The sequence below is a fragment of the Didymella exigua genome (assembly GCF_010094145.1).
Source record: "Didymella exigua CBS 183.55 unplaced genomic scaffold M421scaffold_4, whole genome shotgun sequence".
NCBI lineage: Eukaryota > Fungi > Ascomycota > Dothideomycetes > Pleosporales > Didymellaceae > Didymella > Didymella exigua.
This window is the reverse complement of record NW_022984778.1, coordinates 591,376-610,052: the sequence shown is the minus strand read 5'-3', so window position 1 is coordinate 610,052 and position 18,677 is coordinate 591,376. Positions and strand designations below refer to the sequence as shown.

At 54.4% G+C, this 18,677-nt stretch overlaps 7 protein-coding genes across 7 annotated transcripts; 4 read left to right on the top strand and 3 right to left on the bottom strand.

Annotated features, from left to right (window-relative positions):
* Window positions 1-342: 342 nt before the first annotated feature.
* Window positions 343-2,750, bottom strand: M421DRAFT_54544 (uncharacterized protein; the record flags this gene model as incomplete). The annotated part of the gene is made up of 4 exons (XM_033595234.1): window positions 343-963; window positions 1,017-1,503; window positions 1,554-1,623; window positions 1,673-2,750. The coding sequence occupies 4 exons, from the start codon at window positions 2,748-2,750 to the stop codon at window positions 343-345; spliced, it is 2,256 nt and encodes a 751-aa protein (XP_033452481.1).
* A 515-nt stretch (window positions 2,751-3,265) lies between these two features.
* Window positions 3,266-5,078, top strand: M421DRAFT_416956 (RNA-binding domain-containing protein). The gene is made up of 2 exons (XM_033591269.1): window positions 3,266-3,413; window positions 3,475-5,078. Exons 1-2 carry the CDS (start codon window positions 3,303-3,305, stop codon window positions 4,960-4,962), a joined length of 1,599 nt encoding a protein of 532 aa, XP_033452480.1. The 5' UTR covers window positions 3,266-3,302; the 3' UTR covers window positions 4,963-5,078.
* A 446-nt stretch (window positions 5,079-5,524) lies between these two features.
* Window positions 5,525-9,791, top strand: M421DRAFT_416955 (uncharacterized protein). Its single transcript, XM_033591268.1, has 5 exons — window positions 5,525-5,965; window positions 6,029-7,348; window positions 7,427-7,511; window positions 7,559-9,367; window positions 9,421-9,791. Exons 1-5 carry the CDS (start codon window positions 5,768-5,770, stop codon window positions 9,444-9,446), a joined length of 3,438 nt encoding a protein of 1,145 aa, XP_033452479.1. The 5' UTR covers window positions 5,525-5,767; the 3' UTR covers window positions 9,447-9,791.
* Window positions 9,792-10,691: 900 nt separating this feature from the next.
* Window positions 10,692-10,927, top strand: M421DRAFT_1884 (uncharacterized protein; the record flags this gene model as incomplete). The annotated part of the gene is made up of 2 exons (XM_033587964.1): window positions 10,692-10,799; window positions 10,850-10,927. 2 exons carry the CDS (start codon window positions 10,692-10,694, stop codon window positions 10,925-10,927), a joined length of 186 nt encoding a protein of 61 aa, XP_033452478.1.
* An 824-nt stretch (window positions 10,928-11,751) lies between these two features.
* Window positions 11,752-12,279, bottom strand: M421DRAFT_1883 (uncharacterized protein; the record flags this gene model as incomplete). Its single annotated transcript, XM_033587963.1, has 1 exon — window positions 11,752-12,279. The coding sequence occupies one exon, from the start codon at window positions 12,277-12,279 to the stop codon at window positions 11,752-11,754; it is 528 nt and encodes a 175-aa protein (XP_033452477.1).
* A 138-nt stretch (window positions 12,280-12,417) lies between these two features.
* M421DRAFT_416953 (dynamin-1) lies at window positions 12,418-15,658 on the bottom strand. The gene is made up of 4 exons (XM_033591267.1): window positions 15,233-15,658; window positions 14,729-15,124; window positions 13,073-14,680; window positions 12,418-13,025 (listed from the first exon to the last, which is right to left on the bottom strand). The coding sequence occupies exons 1-4, from the start codon at window positions 15,329-15,331 to the stop codon at window positions 12,708-12,710; spliced, it is 2,421 nt and encodes an 806-aa protein (XP_033452476.1). The 5' UTR covers window positions 15,332-15,658; the 3' UTR covers window positions 12,418-12,707.
* An 895-nt stretch (window positions 15,659-16,553) lies between these two features.
* On the top strand, window positions 16,554-18,591 carry M421DRAFT_54799 (Isochorismatase hydrolase; the record flags this gene model as incomplete). Its single annotated transcript, XM_033595260.1, has 3 exons — window positions 16,554-17,382; window positions 17,712-17,783; window positions 18,026-18,591. The coding sequence occupies 3 exons, from the start codon at window positions 16,554-16,556 to the stop codon at window positions 18,589-18,591; spliced, it is 1,467 nt and encodes a 488-aa protein (XP_033452475.1).
* Between the last annotated feature and the right edge of the window lie 86 nt (window positions 18,592-18,677).

The following is an 18,677-nucleotide window of genomic DNA, read 5'->3' as shown; positions in this document are numbered from 1 at the left end:
TTGCAGCCATGCTTCTTCAGCCTTGTTCCTGCCAGTCCTTCGACCATTAGCATGTGTGGGTTTTCTCCAAAAAAGAGCAGCAGGTGATGAGATGAAGCTATTGATTGGAGTCTGAGATATCTCGAAATCACCAAGGCTGGAGGTATTCAGCACCTCCAGAGCCCAGGGAGTACGGAATGAAGCGGGGATGACCTGACCGCATGCAAAAACGCCGATAGATGAGGGTATGATATGCATCGCTCCTGTTTGTGGCAGATAGTACGCCGAATGCCTCCACAGATGCAGGTGAACTCCAGAAACATGGACAAGCAGGTCATTTACAACAAATCGAAGACGAGGACCTCATCGTCCAAACAAGCCACCACCCACACTCATGCCCAGACCACTATGTTGTGTCAATGGTGCTCTTGCGCCAGGCGGCCCGGTAGGCATAGCTGGTGAGCCAGAGGTCACGCCCCAACGTTGCGTCGGCGGCTCATGCAAGTGTGGCTCAGCATGCTGTGCAGTCGGACTGGACAGTAATCCGTATGTCTCTCTGCCCAAGACTCCCATGCTGCGTGGATGTGAGCCTAGCGTATCATTATACGATGTGTACTCGGTTGGTGGTCGCTTCATCTGCATGACGGGAGACTCTGACTCTGCTATCCGGCCGTTTGTGTTGTGCGCGTTGGACGATGGAGGATTGGAGTTGGCTTCGATTGTGGATGCAGAGCCGTTGGGCGCATTGAGGTCAACAATACGTCTTTGCCCTGCTGGTGTTTGATAGCTGGGTACGCGTGATGTCCCTGGCGCGAAACGCGACTCTTGCTGCGAGCGTGTCTCCTGGTGTGAAGGGTGCCTTGGGTTCGCCCATGGCGTGCTCTCGAGGAACTCGCTCTCTGCTGCTACTTCATCTGCTGTGGTCCTCTGGTTGTAGGTACGGAACGAGGGTGGAGGCACTGGTAACGTGGGACGTGTTGCGATCTGCAGCGTCAAATCAGCTGCGAGCGCTCGAGTAAAAGTGTTCTTCAACATACCTTCATTGCTCGGAGATCCTCATCGATCTCATTAGGTCGTGCCGCGCTGATATCTGGCGCAGCCGGGAAGCCAACATACTTGGCCACACCAGACAGAATAGAAACCTCGAGATTGTATGCTGTCTGCTGTCTGATCTGGTCAGACCGTTTCTCCGGGAGCTTGGCCATGTATTCGGTCTCGTCGCAGCCCAGCGATCGCCTGCCCCGCTGCAGCTCGAAGACACGCTGATTGCACTCTGCTATGATGTCCTCTCGCAGATCCCTTACTGTCTGGAAGTATTGGCTGTGCATCTGATGTCTATGAGCGGCCGTAATGGTGATCAGGTTCTCCTGCTTTAGCTGGAGCAGGGTTCGTTCATAATCGATCTTCTCTGCTCTCCGGTCGTCGATGCACTTAATCATCGCAAGGTACTCGGGGTGCTGACAGTCGGGCTGTTTGAGCATTTCCAGCTCTCTTTCGTATTGTACGATCTGCTCATCGCAAAGTCTATTATAGTAAGCAATTAATACTTGCAGCGGGTGCCTAATGAAGCTTACTTCTCACGAAAGAGCCTGAACTTCTTCTCAATCTTGGCCAGCTCGTCGATCGCGCTCTTTTTCTTGGAAACTTTGGCATGATTTAGAAGGAGTCTGACTCAGAGTTTGAGATCCCTTACCTTCTTCGTCGAGCGCTCCGCTATCTTCTTCGTTGTCATCTCCATCTACATCGCCTTCCACAGTCTCCGTCATCGCAAGAGCTTCCGTGTACGCAAAGCTTGAGTCCTCGGCCTTTCGCTTCCCTCTCCTGCCGCCCTTGCGAGGTTTTGTGTGTTTGGCAACTGTAGCTAGTTCGCTTACAGCCTCAGCGGCAAGATTGGCTTGCGTTTCTTCCAGATCCATTTGTTCCCTCTCAATGTCGTCCAGACGCTCCTCGGCGTGGCCTAACTCGTCCTCTGCATCAGGTCGCTCTGAGCTCTCGATGACATCTTCTGTTGTGCCATTGTAGATCGCGACTTTCGCCGAGGCGCTGCGCTTCCGAGCTGACTCTTCGTCTCGGTCATCGATAGGCGTGCCTCGGGCACTTATTCGCTTCCTCTTCTTACCTGCCAATTCGAGACTGGCAGCTTCTGAAGCCGCTGCGAGGGACAGGGCGTGTAACGGGTCCTGCACCTCATCTGCGTCTTCCATGATCTCATCTTCGGCCAGATCTGAGGGTGTCAGTGGAGCAGACTCGTCGTGTTCTACGGTTTTTGAGTGCATCAGCTTGCTTGGTGTTCGTGTGTACAGAGCTTCAGATGCTAATGACGTATCCGTCATGGTGCGCATGAGCTTCCGGGGTGTCTCTTCCAGTCGCTCTGTCTCGGCTTCAGAGTCGTTCTCGTTGATATCCCCTGTCGCGGTAGGTCGCGGTGTAGGTTGTTCAGACTCGACGTCAGAGGCGTCACCAAGCTCACTGAGGCTACTCGAGCGGTCATCGGCGTGGTCGTCGAAGTCGCCCAGGATCTCAGCAGCAGCGATTGGATCTGTCGTAATCATAGTCGGCGCTGGTACTGTCGAGATTATTGTAGGCGCAGCTGTCACGGGCACAGGGCGAGTGACCGGAGAAAGCTCCTCGACCTCAGGCCGGCGTGTGGGGGTGGTCGTGGGTGAAGGCCGCCGTGGCTTGTCCTTCTCGACTGTTGCTCGTAGAGCGCTGTCGCTGTCGCTCGTCGCGCTACCGTCTGTGATATCGTCGTTGGTCGTGGTAGGCGCCATTGTTGATGCGCCCATCGTGGCTCCATTGTGGGCGCTCATAGCACCTAATGCGCCCCGGTAGGAGGATACGTCAACTCGCAGCCAGTGTGGTATATGCCGTATATGGCCCTTATGCCAGATGTCTGCGAAGCTCGAGAAGCGTGGTGGAAGGTGAAGGACGCAGGGCGCTGGGCGCGGAGAAGGGTCAAAATCGCTACTACCGCGCAGGCGTCGAGGCCGTGTCTGGGATGGTGCGCGGACAGCTGCAGGGCTCCTAGAGCTGTGAAAGACGTAGGAGGGTCCGGAGATAAGAGCGTCGCTCTGTTGAAGCGTGGGAGGAGTAGGTGTGCCACAGAATGTACCCTGGTTACTCGCGGCGGGCAGACGAGCGACTGCCGGCGGTATGACCTACCGCGATTGCGCTCGCGGTCACATCGGGGCTCAAAGGCGGTGAAGGTTTCTGCCTCGTTCTGATTTGCGGAGCTGCCAGGTCCCTTGGAAGATCCACTGAAATTCTGCTCACGATTGCTGCTTGATCGCAAACCATAGAAAATACTACAGTCGATCGTCACCATGGCCAAATCAAAGGTCAAGCAAACAAAGGAGTCCAGGGGGTCGAAGCCGTCCGCCGCTACAGCGAAGCCAGCGTTTGATCCTGCGCTGAGTTCGTTGTTCGCCAGCAGTGTACGTGCGGAACTTTTCCGAAAGCAAGAAATTCAAGACAACTAGCTAACAAGATACACAGCTGGGTCCCTTACAAGTGCCTCCCAAGCAGCGATATGGGCAGAAGCTAGAGAACCGCGCAAAGGCGCCCGTTGGGAAATCAAGTGAAGAGGGGATCGAGGATGAGTACGACGATGACGAGAGCAGTGACGAAGCAGCTGCAGACGAGGATGAAGATTCCAGCGACGAAGAGTCCTCCGAGAGATCAGACGACGGGGCAGAGTTGGCCAAGCTGCGCGAAGCTGCTCTAGCTGGGGAGCACGATAAGCCTAACAAGAAGCGCAAGCGAGGCGGTCAGGAAGAGATCGAGGACAAGTTCATGCGCAAGTTGGCGCGCCAGGAGGAGAAAGAAGAGGAGGAGAGGCAGAAGAAGCGCAAGACAAAGGAGGTAGCAGCCGAGGACGATGACGAGGACATGGAAGATGCATCAGAGACGTCAGACGCAGCAGATGCACCGGAAGAAGACGGAGAGAAGTTTGAGATTCCTCAGCATGAGTCTCTGGCTAAGACGGATGGCAAGACCGACGAGGAGCTCGAGAAGGCTGCTCGCACAGTCTTTCTCAGCAACGTTTCAGTCGACTGCATCAACTCAAAATCTGCAGAAAAGGCCCTCAAGAAGCACCTCGAATCTTTCATTGCTGATTTGGCCGACGAGAAGCCTCCACACAAGATCGAGTCGATCCGTTTCCGCTCCACGGCATTCTCCAGCTCGCTGCCTAAGCGCGCCGCTTTCGCAAAGAAGGAGATCATGGACGCAACCACAAAATCCACAAACGCCTACGCCGTATACACTACAAAGACCGCTGCTCGTGAGGCTGTCAAGCGTCTGAACGGATCAGTTCTGCTCGACCGCCATCTGCACGTCGACTGGCTTGCGCATCCTACCAAGGTCGATAACAGACGATGTGTCTTCGTTGGCAACCTCCCCTTCGTCGATGATGAGAGCAAGGGCGTCGAGCCTGAGGAGGGTAAGAAGAAAAAGATTCCCGCGGACATTGAAGAGGGTCTTTGGCAACAGTTCAGCAAGTGCGGCAAGATCGAGAACGTGCGTGTCATTCGTGATGCTCAAACTCGTATTGGAAAGGGCTTCGCCTACGTGCAGTTCACCGACGAGAACGGTGTCGAAGCAGCACTGCAGCTCAACGAGAAGAAGTTTCCTCCCATGCTTCCTCGCGTCTTGCGTGTCACACGATGCAGAGCAGAGAAAAAGAAGGACAAGCCTCGGGGCCCTGCACCATCCTCAGAACGACCAGGAAAGAAGGGCGCGTATCAGAAGAAGTTCTCTGCCGAAGAGAAGTCGCAGCAAGGTCGTGCGAAGGCCATGCTGGGCAAGGGCGGCGCGGCCAAGGTTAGAGAAAGCTTTGTGTTTGAGGGCCACCGTGCAAGTGAGGGTCAAGGGAAGAGTGGCTTGAAGTTCAAGGGCTCAAACAAGAATGCAGCCAAGAACAAGAAGGGGCCGAACGGAAGGAAGAGCAGGAGTTCAGCATGGAAGTCGAGCGGAAAAAAGTAAGTGTTCGTGTCTGATTAGGATGATGCGATCAGATGATAGACATGGCTGAAAGGCTGCTGAAATGAAGATACCATGCATAGTGTTCAGCACATCGAATCATCACCAAAGGTCTAGGAACATTGTCAACTTCCCATTTCACTCCAACTCAGGCGCAGCATCCCGACTAGCTCCCAAGCTACCCAGTCCGTGACCATGCGCAACCCTGATATTCACTCTTTGCTGCCAATAATTTGACAACACCCAAGTCCTTTCAATGACCGAGATCGCTCCGGATGTTGGGCAGCAAGGACTGTAAAGCATAGTTTGAGCAGCTCAAACGACAACACCATTGCAATGCAAGATGTTTGATGCTGCTCGGACCCTCGAAATCCAAGATCGAGCCCGTCGTCTGTGAAACGAAGGAAAGCTTGACAAGCGTGGGATGGCAACACGTTGACGTCGTAAGTGTGGAGCTAGATGCAGGTCGGCGGCCAGTAGTGCGACTCAGCCGCTGCTGGCTTGAACGTCGAGCAAGTGTCTCGTCTTCGCGGCTGCACAGCACGAGCATTCTCCCCACACGTATGTTTGGTCTTACTGCGCCAAATATCACATTAATAGCTGTTGTGAGCATCTGCCCCAGGTGCTGCTCTACCTCACGCAGGCCTCGGCCAGCTTGCCCCTGCCAGCCCCTCGAGGTACAACATAACCCCCGTCGCCCGCCGAGAGCTTCCAGCTATTGCGCCTCACAGCCATCCATCGTCATCCGCACAGCACCGAAACACACACACGCCCGCGAAGAAGGTGCGCCGCACCGTCGAACGTCACAATGGTGTTCCTTGGCATATATCGCGCCCTGTACGACTATGTGCCCCAGAGTGACAACGAGATTGCGCTCACGGAGGGCGACATGCTGATGGTCCTGGAGAAGTCGGCTGACGACGACTGGTGGAAGGCCAAGAAGAAGGGCCACAATGAAGAGGAGGAAGAGCCAGAGGGTCTGATCCCAAATAACTATATTGAGGAGGTATGTCACGAGCATCAATCAGCCCAGCGCAGCCCAGATCAGCCATTGACAACGCGCCTCTAGGCCGGCCCCGTCTCGCAAGCCAAAGCTCTCTACGACTATGTGCGCCAAACGGACGAAGAGCTGTCGTTCCAGGAGGACGCCGTGCTCGACGTGTACGACATCTCAGATCCAGACTGGTCCCTCGTGGGCTTTGGCGGAGACTACGGGTTCGCTCCAGCCAACTACATTGAGCTAATCAAGAGTGGAGTGTCGCCAGTAGCGGCAGCGGCAGCAGCAGCAGGCACATCGCCCGGGCTGCCTCCACGCCGTCCTGCAGCTCCCGAATCAGACGACGAGCAGGACCCTCCAACACCAGACAGCCCTCCCCACCAGAGTCCTGCGACTGCTCTCGCCAGCATCATCCAGAAGAAGTCTGAGCAGCAGACAGCCACACGCTCGACAATCTCTCCGCCGCCAAATGTGGCCGCCGCGCCTCGAAAGCGAGTCCAGTTCACTCCGGAAGAGTCCGACGAAGAAGTAGCGCCGCCGCCTCGCCTACCCAACCGACCTCCCTCGCAGTCGTTCTCGCCCGAGCCTCAATACACTTCTGCGCGCTCGCCCTCGCCTGCTCAAGTCAGGCCGCCACCAACTCGAAGCGTTACGTTTGACGCGTACGACCCTCCACCGCGCGACAACGGGCCTGGCACACCTCTCTCAGGCTCTGGATACCACCTGTACAACATCTACGAGTACCTGACTCAGCCCGGCAAGAACAAGAAAATGCCTGTAACGTTGGGTATCAATATCCCTCGGGGCATGATCATGATTGCGCCTGAAAAAGCGCGAGATGGAGCGCAGGAAGAATGGTCAGCAGACAAGATGGAGTACTACTCTCAGGAGGGGAAACACATCTTCATGGAGCTGAAGCAGCCCAGCAAGAGCGTAGATTTCCACTGTGGAGCCAAGGACACCGCAACAGAGATCATGTCAGCTCTCGGAGAGTTGGCAGGTGCTGCCAAGGGTGCTGGTTTACGTGAGGTGCTCGCTGCTGGCTCTGGGCACTCAAACGTGCAGAAGAAGGGTGTCATGCTCTTCGACTTCATGGCCCAGGGTGATGACGAGGTCACAGTTGGTCTTGGTGATGACATCCTGATTCTCGACGACTCCGCCAGTGATGAATGGTGGAAGGTCCGGCGGTTGAAGAACGGCAAGGAGGGTGTTGTTCCCGCTAATTACGTCGAGATTACAGAGACCGTCCCAATTTCGACTCCCGCAGGTGTTGCTCGACCCGCAACGAACGCCGGCCGATCGACTGTAGAGCAGAACAGGCGGGAAGAAGAGGAGATGGCTCGCCAATCTTCGAGACGAGACAGACCAAAGAATGATGCGCGAAGTGATCAGGTAGGACCCGGTCTGCCTTTACCCGCCCGTGGTTCTAGTCTTCTGCAAACCAGATCTGACCATCGTCGTACTTCACAGAGATCAAGCATGCGCGAAAACTCCGCCAGAGACCCGAAATCGTCGTCCTCTAAGTCATCGTCGTCGAAATCCTCCTCCAAGCCGAGTAAGTCTGTCTAGAACAGTGCTGATAATTTGCTAATCGCTCCTCAGACTCTGCAAAGGTGCGCACATGGACTGATCGAAGCGGCTCGTTCAAAGTCGAAGCCGAGTTCATTCTGCTCAAAGAAGGCAAGATCCACCTGCACAAAATCAATGGCGTCAAGATTGCCGTGCCCGTTACAAAGATGTCTGTCGAGGACTTAGAGTATATCGAGAACGTCACAGGCGAGTCTTTGGATGACGACAAGCCACTTTCCGAGATCAAGAGGAGGAGCACAGTCCGCGCGAATGACCGAGCTGCTGCTTCGTCTCCTGGAATCTCGGTTCAGAAGAAGTCCAGCTATGACTGGTTTGACTTCTTTCTGAAGTGTGGTGTCAATCCTCAGATCTGCGAGCGCTACGCACAGGCCTTTGAAAAGGACCAAATGGGTGAGGAGAATTTGCCCGATATCACCCCTGCGCTGCTGCGCACATTGGGTCTAAAGGAAGGTGACATCCTCCGTGTCACAAAACACCTTGATAGCCAATACAGTCGCAGTGCTGGTGAGGCTGGCGCAGAGGGTGGTTCTGGAGGCTTGTTTTCGGGTCCGGGCGGCACATTGCGAAACAACACTCGCAAAGGACGTCCTGCTCCTCCTGTCGAGACGAACAACGAGATTGATGCCAAGGCATTCGAGCAGAAGTCCGATGATGCAGTCAAGAAGCCAGCAGACGCGACGAGGACGCCTTTGGCATCTGCCCCTATTCCAGAAAGGAAGTCTGAGGGTGCTAACGGTTTCGATGACAATGCATGGGATGTCAAGCCTGCCAGATCGACCCCTGCAGCGCCAGCACCTGCAGCATCACCACCTCCAGCTCAGACTGCTCCATCTGCACCAAAACCACCTGCACTCACCGGCTCAATGAACGACTTGTCTCTGTTGGACATGCCCGCACTTAAGCCAGAAGAGTTACCCAAGGCTCCAGAGCCTACCCCTGCACCTGCACCTGCACCTGCAGCGGCACCCTCATCCACCCCTGCTCAACAACCACAGCTCACTGGAGCCACGATGTCTCTGTTCGAACAGGTTGCCGCCATCAAGGCGCTTACTCAACCACAGAACATGGCACCACCTCGCATGCGACCGCAAGCACCTCAGCAATCAGGTCCTGGTGGTCTTATCGCGCCTCCGCCACAGCGGTCATCTTCAGCACCGCAGAACCCGCAGCAGAACAGCGCTTTCGGACCCCCACCGGCTCTCATGCCACAGCTTACCGGCTACCAAGGCAATCCCAGTGTGCCTCACATGGCTCCTCCTGGACAGAGCATGAATGACCAGCAGAACATGATGAACATGCAACGAATGCAACAACAGATGACTGGCTTTCCTCAGCAGAACTCTGGATTCAACAACTTCCAGCAGAACGGCCTGATGCCCCAACCAACAGGTTTCCAGCAACAACAGAATGGTTTCGCGTCGTTCCAACAGCCCCAGCCTACTGGCTTCCAGCAACCAATGCAAACCGGATTCGGTCAGCAGAGCTTCCAGCAAGGCTTCGGCAACGGCAGCCCGTTCGCAGACCCACCACGAGCGCCTTTCCAGCCCCAGCCCACTGGGTACAACGGCTACCAACCATCGCCACTTAACCCCCAGGCTACAGGCATTAACCAGTTCCTGCCCCCTGCGATCCAGCCTCAGCCTACTGGCTTCGGACAAAGCCCACCTCCCATGCCTCCAATGCCACCGATGCCATCAATGCCCACAGCGCAGCCGCTGGTACCTCAGAAGACCGGCCCGCCTCCTCCTGTTCGCTTTGGTGTTCAGGCCGCGAAGAAGCTGGCCCCACAGCCAACGGGGAAGGCCAGCCTTGCCAATGCTAGTAAGTCTGATGTGTTGTCTATCTTATCTGTACAATGCTAACCTCCGCTCCAGCTCCCCAAAACCCATTCGGCTTCTAGTTGTACGGTTGCTTTGTGGAAACCGCTGTTCTTTCTTGACTTGGACATGGCTTACGGATTGCTGGTTGTTTTGATTGCGCACGTGCATGTACATACTTCGATCTTGATCATGGCTTGCTTCATGGGTGCACAGGCATAGCTGGATCATACCATATTGTTTTCGTCAGCTAGGCATTTGCTCTTATTATGTATGCGTTTTCTGTTGTATGGTCCGTAGAATCGTTGTAATTGCAGTTGGAGGTTGTTCGAGAGCATGTGTCCCGGAGCTGAGCCTAAGATTTGGAAGATCAACACGAGCTGCAAGCATAATCGGACCTTTTTTAATTCAATAATCACGATGGGTCGGTCTATTCCGCGCATCGCGTCTCTCATGATGATCATTGTTTACATTTTGGTTTGCTTCATAATTCTAGCATTGACATTTCGCAGATCAAGCACAGTGTGACAGCTGCCAGACAGTTCAAACATCGTCTGTCCTTCACCCCTGCGATACCAAGCCTTTGCCAAGTGGAGCTTAGCAACGCATCGGTGGAGTTCAGGTGGCTGAACTATGTCGCTCGATCCATCAACTCTGGCTTCGTCAGCCTCTGCGCCGCAAACGTCTCTCTCAATCTGCTCTGCCAAGGTGTCCGAGTGCGCGCACCGTTTCTACGCCTCATCTGCTCGCATGGAGAACCCTGGAGCGCTTCGGTGCTTCCTCGCACGAGCCGTGCAAAATGTGAGAACAGAGCAAGCCACTTCCTGGCGCAGCTGCCGCTGACGAGTACCGTCGAGGCCGTGTCGTTCGCGCCAATGACAATACGGTTAGTCGCAAGAATGAAGATGTGGCTAATGCATGCTGCCCAATGCGACCGGCCCTCGAGCGAAGAGCCAGATGATCTCCGGCAGCTGAGCGGTCGTGTTTAAAGCGCGCAGGCTCCCCTCTTTGATCTGCTTGTTCTTCACAAGCCCCATTCCTCCAGTCTCGCCTTCCGTACTGCGACTTCGCACACCTCGAGATACAGAGGTATCGATTCGACACATCGCTTGCGCACCCCCTTGAGCTTTCGCCCAGCGATTCCAGGTTTCGCCTCGGAGAGCTCTCCGCGAACTGTGCTATTGCATCACCATCAAGCGCTGACCGACGAACCCGTATCGCGCGTTGAAGCCTGACGTCACCTCAAGACACCTCTGCGACAGTTCGATCTTTGTCGCTACCCTCTCATCTCGAATTCCTAAGACATTCGACCGAGTAACACAATCAGAATGTCTGCTCAAGGCTACTACAACAACGGCCCTGCGCCTCAGTACCCGCAGCAAGCCTATCCTCCGCAAGGCCAATACCAGCAGGGTCCTCCTACGGGCTATCAACAAGTCAGTGGATAATATACAGCCTGCTCAAAAGCTAGTTCTGACATTGACAGGGACCTCCGCCCATGCAGTATCAGCAACAACAGCCAATGTACCAGCAGGGCCCCCCACCTAAGCAGAAGAAGGAGTGAGTAACATCTGAATCATCTTTAGTCCTCGTACTAACGTAAGTTTAGCCGTGGCTGCCTCATGTCCTGCCTTGCAGTCCTCTGTTGTTGTTTCGTATGTGAAGAGGGCTGTGAGTGCTGTATCGACTGCTGCGAGTGTGCCGAGGACTGCTGTTAAGCACGATACGATCTCGACGATACTATAAGTCACGGGCGATTTTCCAAATCAACTGGAAGTGTGGAGGATGTCGGAGGTCTACAACCCCTTTTCTGAAGGCGCAGGTGGCCGGAAATAACGGAGGAGGTTCTTTTGTTCTGTCGGGAGCGCATATACCTGACACTCGTGTCCTTTCCTTGTTATGACTTTGTATACTTTTTTCCAACCAATGTTCACCTCATATTCCGACCCAATCGCGTGGTTGAGACAATTCTCTTTCCCCAAATCACAGGAGGTCCACAGCAGCTAATCATCTATCTCTTGTTGATAAACGTGCAGGTTGCGGACTACAATCGGTTCGCCGGAAACATTCTCTAGATTTCGCCGTTTCCAACCTGCCTCTACGATCTTCCCAGTCCAGAGCTTTTGTTCGAGGCGATGACTATGTAAACTATTAGTGAGCTCTGCTTGTACCACCCCTTCAGACAAATCGAGCGTATCCTTCAGTCCTCGAATCTCGCGGAGAGCGCTGGCACGGCAGTCACCCTGATAATCGCGCTCTGCAGCGGACCAGAGGCATCGTGAAGCGGCAATCTTGTATCGAGGACCGTGGAGGCCAATGTATTGTGCAATTATTGCCTCTGTAGATTGTTAGTGATAAACCAAAATAGAGAAGTGAAGGCTGAGGTACTTACCAGTGACTAGGATTGCTCCCCTCAGGCATTGGAGACCAGGCCACTAGGACCTTATTGACAACCTCAAACCCGTCTGCCTCTGCCTCTTGAATACAGACTTGAGTGCATCCACGAGAGTCGTACTGCTGAAAACGCGCGATGATGCCAGAGGCTGCGTTAGTTGCAGAGCCGCAGGACAGTCTGACTTCGTCTTCGTCCTCGTCAACATCATCCTTGTGAAGAGTAATGATGTATGCCTCAACGCCCGGCGTCAATGGTGAAGAAGCCGTGTTGAGATCTTTCGCTGCAAGCGCATTAACTTCGTCGAGGGGGCAGTCGAGTATATTATCGATAAAGGGGGCTTTGCGATCGACCAGATGCCAGACGATGGTCTCTGGTGAAGTGTAACCCTCTTGCTTGAGCCATCGCGGAGCGGTAAGATCTTCCTGAACGAGGCCGGATGCTATTTGAGCAAAGTGCTGAAGGTTGAGGCTGATGTCGTTGCTAAGAACGCGGGCTCGCCTGGCCAGCATTGACTGCTTCATGTTGCCTAGCCATAGCTGTGATGTTGATCTTCAAAATTATTGTAGTCCCTGAACTGTCTCAGTCAGCAACAGGGAGCGCAATGTGGCTGAAGACCTCCCAGGAAATTCAGACAACTGCAGCACAACTTATGGCACGGGGTTGTTTTATCACTGCTCATTCGCAAAACTCAGAGGTGAAGTTGCGCAGTATGTTCTATACACTCCTCACGCTCGCCTTTGAACCGACAAACTACTCAAGGGCAGAGTCCTCCAACGCCCTGTCATCCCGGCACCCACATTTCCCGGAGTTGCTTCAGAATGAGCAGAAGAGTAGAAATACGCATACAACAGGGCACCTCCACCAAGATCCACAGCCATGCGGTCCCTATACGCCCCCAATAGACAGAACATTTTGAATCCTACAGGTGATATCCTTACAAGCCCACATCTTACAACACCTCGCCGACGATCTTGGCCGCCTCCTTGTACGTCTTGAGCAGCTTCTCGCACTTCTCGCGCTCCGCCTTGATTGTGTCATCTTCGTAGAGGAGCTCCTGGAAGAGGTCTTCCTTGTAGAGTGAGCTGACGAGGCGGTTTTGCACGCCGTCCTTGGAGTGATTGACCAGGAGGTGCATGATGGCCTTAGGTACCTGGTCGGCGATTGTCTCGCGCACGATATTGAAGTAGGAGGAGATGAGACGGCTGATCAGCTCGGTCTCGAGCGCCTCGCGCTCTGTGAGAGCGGGAGCAGATTCGGGGTCCGAGGGCTGTGCAAATTAGTTCGAATCTCAAGTCAAATTGGAATTGAACGTACAAAGCCGCCTTGAATCTCTTGTACAGGGCTCGTTGGCTCGTCATCGTCGTCCATGCTGAACGATGGGACCATAGGCGAACGTGCCTTAGGATCCCCTCTCCTGATGCTTTGCGCAAAGCTGGGCTCAATGTTTTGGCTGACGTGTCGGCTGCCAGGTCGGTTGTCCAGTGTCAGTGAAGGGTTATGTGCAGCACCACCTTCCTTGCCAAAGAAATAGTTCAGGAAGCCGTCACGGGGGTTGCTGCCCGCTGGTGGTGATCGGTTGCGGTTGCTTAGCTGACCTGAAATGCTGTTGTGAGAGCCATTCAGCAAGCGCCCAACTGCGGGCGACATACTGCGGCTGGTCTGCGTTTGATGTTTTCTGAGCGGCAGCGCCTTGTCAGCGACCTTCAGCGACTCCTCCCCGTCATCAGGTGTCTCGCCACCATTTGCGCCGTTCAGCTCTTTCAGCCTCTTCTGCTCACGCTTCTTGCGTTCTGCGTCCTGAATGGCCTTCTTTTCCCTTGCCTCCTTATCGGCAATGACGGAGGACATGGCTGCTGCTGCGCCGAGAAAATTGGGGTGATTTGTATTGATGTACGCTCGCTGGATGTCGATAAGCGATGCAACATAGTTGGAACATGGCCCAAGCTGTTCTCTCAAGAGATCAGAAACAACCTCAATCAGCTTGCCTTGTAACCTAGGGTATCTGGTCAACTCGGTCGAACCGCAGGTGTGGCAGATCTTGATGAGCTCCTCGTATACAAGCTCGACGCATCGTTGACTGGGTATCTCGAGCAGCTTGATCTGCGGCTTTACGAGAAGATCAAAGGCCAGTTCAGGGACGAAAAGGCTTGGGCGAGGTCCAGTGGAGTTTCGGATGGCAGTGCGAATGTCGAGAACAGACAGGTTCTGCGTAGGGTCGACCTGCTCAAGGGAGTTTCCGAACACCGAGTTGAAGATATAGTAGATTCTGGCACCACCGCAAAGCTCCTTGGTCGAGATCTCGGTCGAGGTACCATCGATAGAGGAAATGAAGGACGAAGCGAAACGGGTCATGAGTTGCAGGATCAGCGAGCCCCGGTGCTCCTTTCCTGTGAAAGCGAGATCTCCATAACTTGCAAGCTCTTGTTGTGTCTGTCCCATGAGAGTGTTCAAGCGCGCCTTGATGTCGGGTAATCTGTCGCGAATGTGGGCCATAAGTGTCTGGTTGAGGCTCTTTGCCAGGAACTGGGTACCGCATCGGTTGGCCATATTCCTGTATGCCGGGTGGTGCTTGAAGAATTCTCGTTCGGCCTGCAGGGCGTCCGCAAGTGGTCTGCCACTTTGAATATCTGCCTGCGAGCGGTTGACAATACCAATGAAACCGAGCTTCAAAGGGTATACGCGACCAGATAAAATGTCCATAGCGTTTGTTCCGTGATCCATGAGATCTAGCTTGGTAAGGACGCCGATTGTCCTCCGGCCCATGGGATCGACATGGCGGGCCAGCTTCAGAGCCTCAGAGTTCACGAGATCGACGTTCGCGGGGGAGACAGCAAGGATGACGCTGTTCGGCTTGGCGATGTACTCGGTGATGAGGTTGCGGGTCTGCTTCTCGATGTCTGTCGGCTGGTCGCCGATGGGTACCTGCAGCTGTTAGCGCCCACATCGCAGAAGTTGCCATTGAGTACGTACCTTGGTCAGACCCGGCAAGTCGACCAGCGTCAAGCTGAGGACGTGTGGGGAGTACACCTTCAGGTTGATCGGTTGCCTGTTGATGCCCTTGTTGTTTCCAGCTATCCTCGCTGTCTCAGCCTCGATCTCCCGTCTGATCTCTGCAAAGTCATAGAACCTGCGCCCGGGAATATGCAGGAACTCTCCCCACTCTTGCTGTCCCGCCACGCTGGCAGGGGTGTGTGGTACGTGGACCTCGTCGCCTTCCTCGGCATCTTCGCGCTCGCTCGGGAGGTTGATAAGCTGGAGGATAAGCGGTCGCCGCGTTACGATGCCACTGCCTCGGGGGAGGAAGTCCCTGCCGACGATATTCTCAAGAACCGAAGACTTTCCAGACGACTGCGAACCCACGACAACCTGGGGAGGTCAGTATTGAGGCCTTCGCATGTCATGGCGCGCAACAGCAGAGCTTTCGCCAACGTCCGCTGCTGCGTCGCAGGTGCCTCGGCGGCGGGGGCAACGTACAATCTGGGGCAGGTCGAGGGAGTCATTGCCGATGGTGTTGAAAACAAGGTCCTGGAGCCTGTTGACGATGTTGAGGAGCTCCTCGCCCAGCGACGCCATAACGCTGGTGGACGTGTGCGGTTTTGGTGTTCCCCGGTGACTTCTGTCTGCTGCGAGTAAACAACAACGGCCTCGGTGGCTGCGAGAGGGATGCAGATGTCGCGCAGGGGCAAGGATTTGGGTCCGACGAGACAAAGAGAGCTCGCGCAGAAGTGGTACCTGGATGCCTGCTGGATTGGGAGACGCTCGTGATGGGATGCACCTCGTCCGTCATAGGGTTCTCGACCTTGGAAAAGCAGATGTCACGTGTCTGCGGCTCCACTCAATCACTCGAGAGCATGCCGCTGCCTGCTCCTTAGTTTCAGGCTTCAGCAACCCCCATTATGCACAAAGGAAAACTCCACGTTGAGAATCTTCCTGAAGGTGAACAGTGTATTCATCCTTGGGCACCGAATGCCGTGACTTGCGACTGCCGTTCAACGCGAGCATGTGCCGTTGCAGACGCGGCGCGTGCTGCTCGCTAACCAACGAGCACGTCCAACGGCCCAGGTGATACGTCACTGCCATCCGTTGGCAGCGATCCATGGAGCTCACTGGAGCGGCGTCGCCGGTAGTCTACCGCAAACACGATGCTGCCCTCTTCTTGAGTCGGATCGGGCAGTCGGGTAGAATCGGTGAGTGGTCGCTGACTCCAAAGTGGAAGTCACGGAAAGTCGCAGGGCCGCTTATCTGCTCAGCCCAGATGACTACCGGTATCAGCCTCTCAGCCTTATCTCGATTCAGCGTTTGGTCGACAACGGTCACCGCAAATTGCACTGCGATACCCCGGATTCCAGCCTCCGCATTTGTGCCGTCGCCCTTCATCTGTGTTGACAGCGACTGATTGCTTCGATTGGAGCCCCAGACCTGGCTGGATATCGCAAGTGAAGCTACTAAGTATCCGTTACTACAGCAAACCCGGCCACTGTGAAAGGCAAGCGTCTATGAATGTTATTAGGGTCCCATGATCAACACCGCCCAACTACAAACTCCGATGGAAGCCTATCAACATGATAAGGGTTATGTTATCAGCGAACGCCGCCCAACAAAGCGGCAAGTCTGTGCTCATTGAAGTTGGGGAAGGTACAAAGGCGGCGCAAGTACTTAGGCTTGTTGACCTCTCTACATGCTCTTACAAATCCCAAACCCTGCCACACCCTCAAACAGCCCCTATAATCCTTTGTTTACTGCCCGCCACCTATCGATCAAACAGGCATCAAACAATCTAACCGCGATCACGCCTATGGCCTCTAAGACTTTCAGTGAGCTACAAGAAGAAGAGTGCACGTCGACAACAGTTGGTACGATCAAATGCACAGCGCCAATTCCCTTCGGTGGTGAAGAGCAATGGCTCTACTTTCCAGACAATGGCAAATTCGATCTATCGAGGGGATCAGAGCGGAGGATGACAGTCGAGTGCGACAAGGACCGCCACAACCACACTGGATTCACGCTGGACCCCGATAGTGCTGTCTTGATTGTAGTGGACATGCAGAACTATTTTGTCCACCCACAGTACCGTGACCACTCCGCTGGGATCAAGGCGGTCGAGCCTACCTTGAGGGTTATCGAGAGGTGCAGGAAGGAAGGCATTCAGATCGCCTGGCTCAACTGGGGTCTTACCGAGCACGATTTGAAGACTATGGCTCCAGCCATCCAGCGAGGATTCCACAAGACTCTGGGTTGGCATATCGGACTCGGTTCTCAGCTTCCAGGTACCCAGGGCCGGTGCCTCTTCAAGCGAACATGGAATGCAGAGCTTTACGAGCCCTTCAAGGCAGTCGCTCAACCTGGCGACATGTTCTTCGACAAAACACGTATGAGCGGGCTGTGGTCTACCGCTGAGCCTCTGCACGAGTACCTTCGCGCTGTCGATAAGAAGACGCTGATCTTTACTGGCGTGAATACAGATCAGTGCGTCTTTGGAACGGTTTCTGACGCGTACTCCTACGGATGGGACTGTGTGTTGCTGGACGATTGCACAGGCACTATGACTGGGCTAGGTGCACAGGCTGTTGCGGAGTACAACATCGCACAGAACATGGGTTTTGTTACAGGAAGCAAGGAGTTTTGTGAGGCGACTAATGTCTGACTGTCTGATGCATCCTCAATTGGCATTTCTGGAGCGACTGTCTGCTTTATATTGTACTTTGACCTCGTGTACGCCACTACGAATACCCTATTACATAGCATGCGCATACCATCATATATCTTCACGATCTATTTTGCGTTGCTCCTTGAGGTTCTTGCCGGCCCACAAATAGTGACTGCCAAAATGGTCGACGATCTGCGATACCGATATGACACCAAATGACGACAAGGCGTAATATCAACTTCAAGTCGGGAACAGTCTCACGCGACAGCTTCATTTTGCCTAACAACTCGTGCGAAGAAACTCTAGCCTCGTTCAATTCGACTGTATCCTTTCAAGATTCCAGCAGACAGGAGCTGCAGACCACCATGCGCGTACACAGTCTGATTGGTACCGCAGGCCTACTACAGCTCTATGGAACTATCTGTGCTCTGCCTACCGAACAACAACCATTGCAACTGAACGACTCTCCAGGCGTGCAAGCTGTTCAAGCTGCGTAGGTTCTCAGCCCAGTGCTTTCACTGCAAGTGCTTACAAAGTGAAGACTTCGCGAAGCCGAGATCATCCCAACAGGTAAAGGCCTGGAGGCTTTGACGATGACAAACTTTCCTAACGCATCATAGTCATTGACGACTTCCTCCCAAGCCTGACCCTCTCCGTATCCTGGGGGAAAGACGAGGCTTCGTGTGGCAACATCATCAAGCCCAAGCGCCTCCAAGACCAACCATCCATCGCTCTGCACGAAGACACCAGTCCCGGAACCTCAGACACACACCCAACCTATGTCATAACACTGACCGACCCCGATGCGCCTTCGCGCAAGAACCCTAAATGGAGCGAGATGTGCCACTGGATCGCAACCAATGTCTCCGTCACGCCTCGGACCTTCTCCATCCTGCCTCTTCCCCAACATGGTCTCGTTGAGCAAGGTCTTACTAAGCAGAGCGCTTCAGATGATGTCGTCGAGTACAAGCCTCCCGGCCCGCCGCCAAAGACCGGCAAGCACCGCTATGTGTTCCTTGTGTTTGCGCCGAGGAATGGGACGACGAAGCCGCTGCACTTGTCGAAGCCAGAGGACCGTCAGCATTGGGGTGGTGAGAAGGAGGGTGGTGTGAGAGATTGGGCGGAGGCGAATGAGTTGGTGCCTGTAGCGGCGAATTTCGTGTATGCGAAGAACAAGAAGCAGTAGGAGTCATGGGCTGTAGAGGATGAACATGGTCATCGATGCATTATCATACGCTACATAGTCTCAGGCTCACGGGGTATACAACCTGG

Coding starts and splice junctions, on each gene's coding strand:
- M421DRAFT_416956 (XM_033591269.1), top strand. CDS start 3,303: ATGGCCAAATCAAAGGTCAAGCAAACAAAGGAGTCCAGGGGGTCGAAG. Junction 3,414..3,474: donor GTTCGTTGTTCGCCAGCAGT/GTACGTGCGGAA, acceptor CAAGATACACAG/CTGGGTCCCTTACAAGTGCC.
- M421DRAFT_416955 (XM_033591268.1), top strand. CDS start 5,768: ATGGTGTTCCTTGGCATATATCGCGCCCTGTACGACTATGTGCCCCAG. Junction 5,966..6,028: donor CAAATAACTATATTGAGGAG/GTATGTCACGAG, acceptor ACGCGCCTCTAG/GCCGGCCCCGTCTCGCAAGC. Junction 7,512..7,558: donor GAAATCCTCCTCCAAGCCGA/GTAAGTCTGTCT, acceptor ATCGCTCCTCAG/ACTCTGCAAAGGTGCGCACA.
- M421DRAFT_416953 (XM_033591267.1), bottom strand. CDS start 15,331: ATGGCGTCGCTGGGCGAGGAGCTCCTCAACATCGTCAACAGGCTCCAG. Junction 14,681..14,728: donor ACTTGCCGGGTCTGACCAAG/GTACGTACTCAA, acceptor TAACAGCTGCAG/GTACCCATCGGCGACCAGCC. Junction 13,026..13,072: donor AAGAGATTCAAGGCGGCTTT/GTACGTTCAATT, acceptor TAATTTGCACAG/CCCTCGGACCCCGAATCTGC.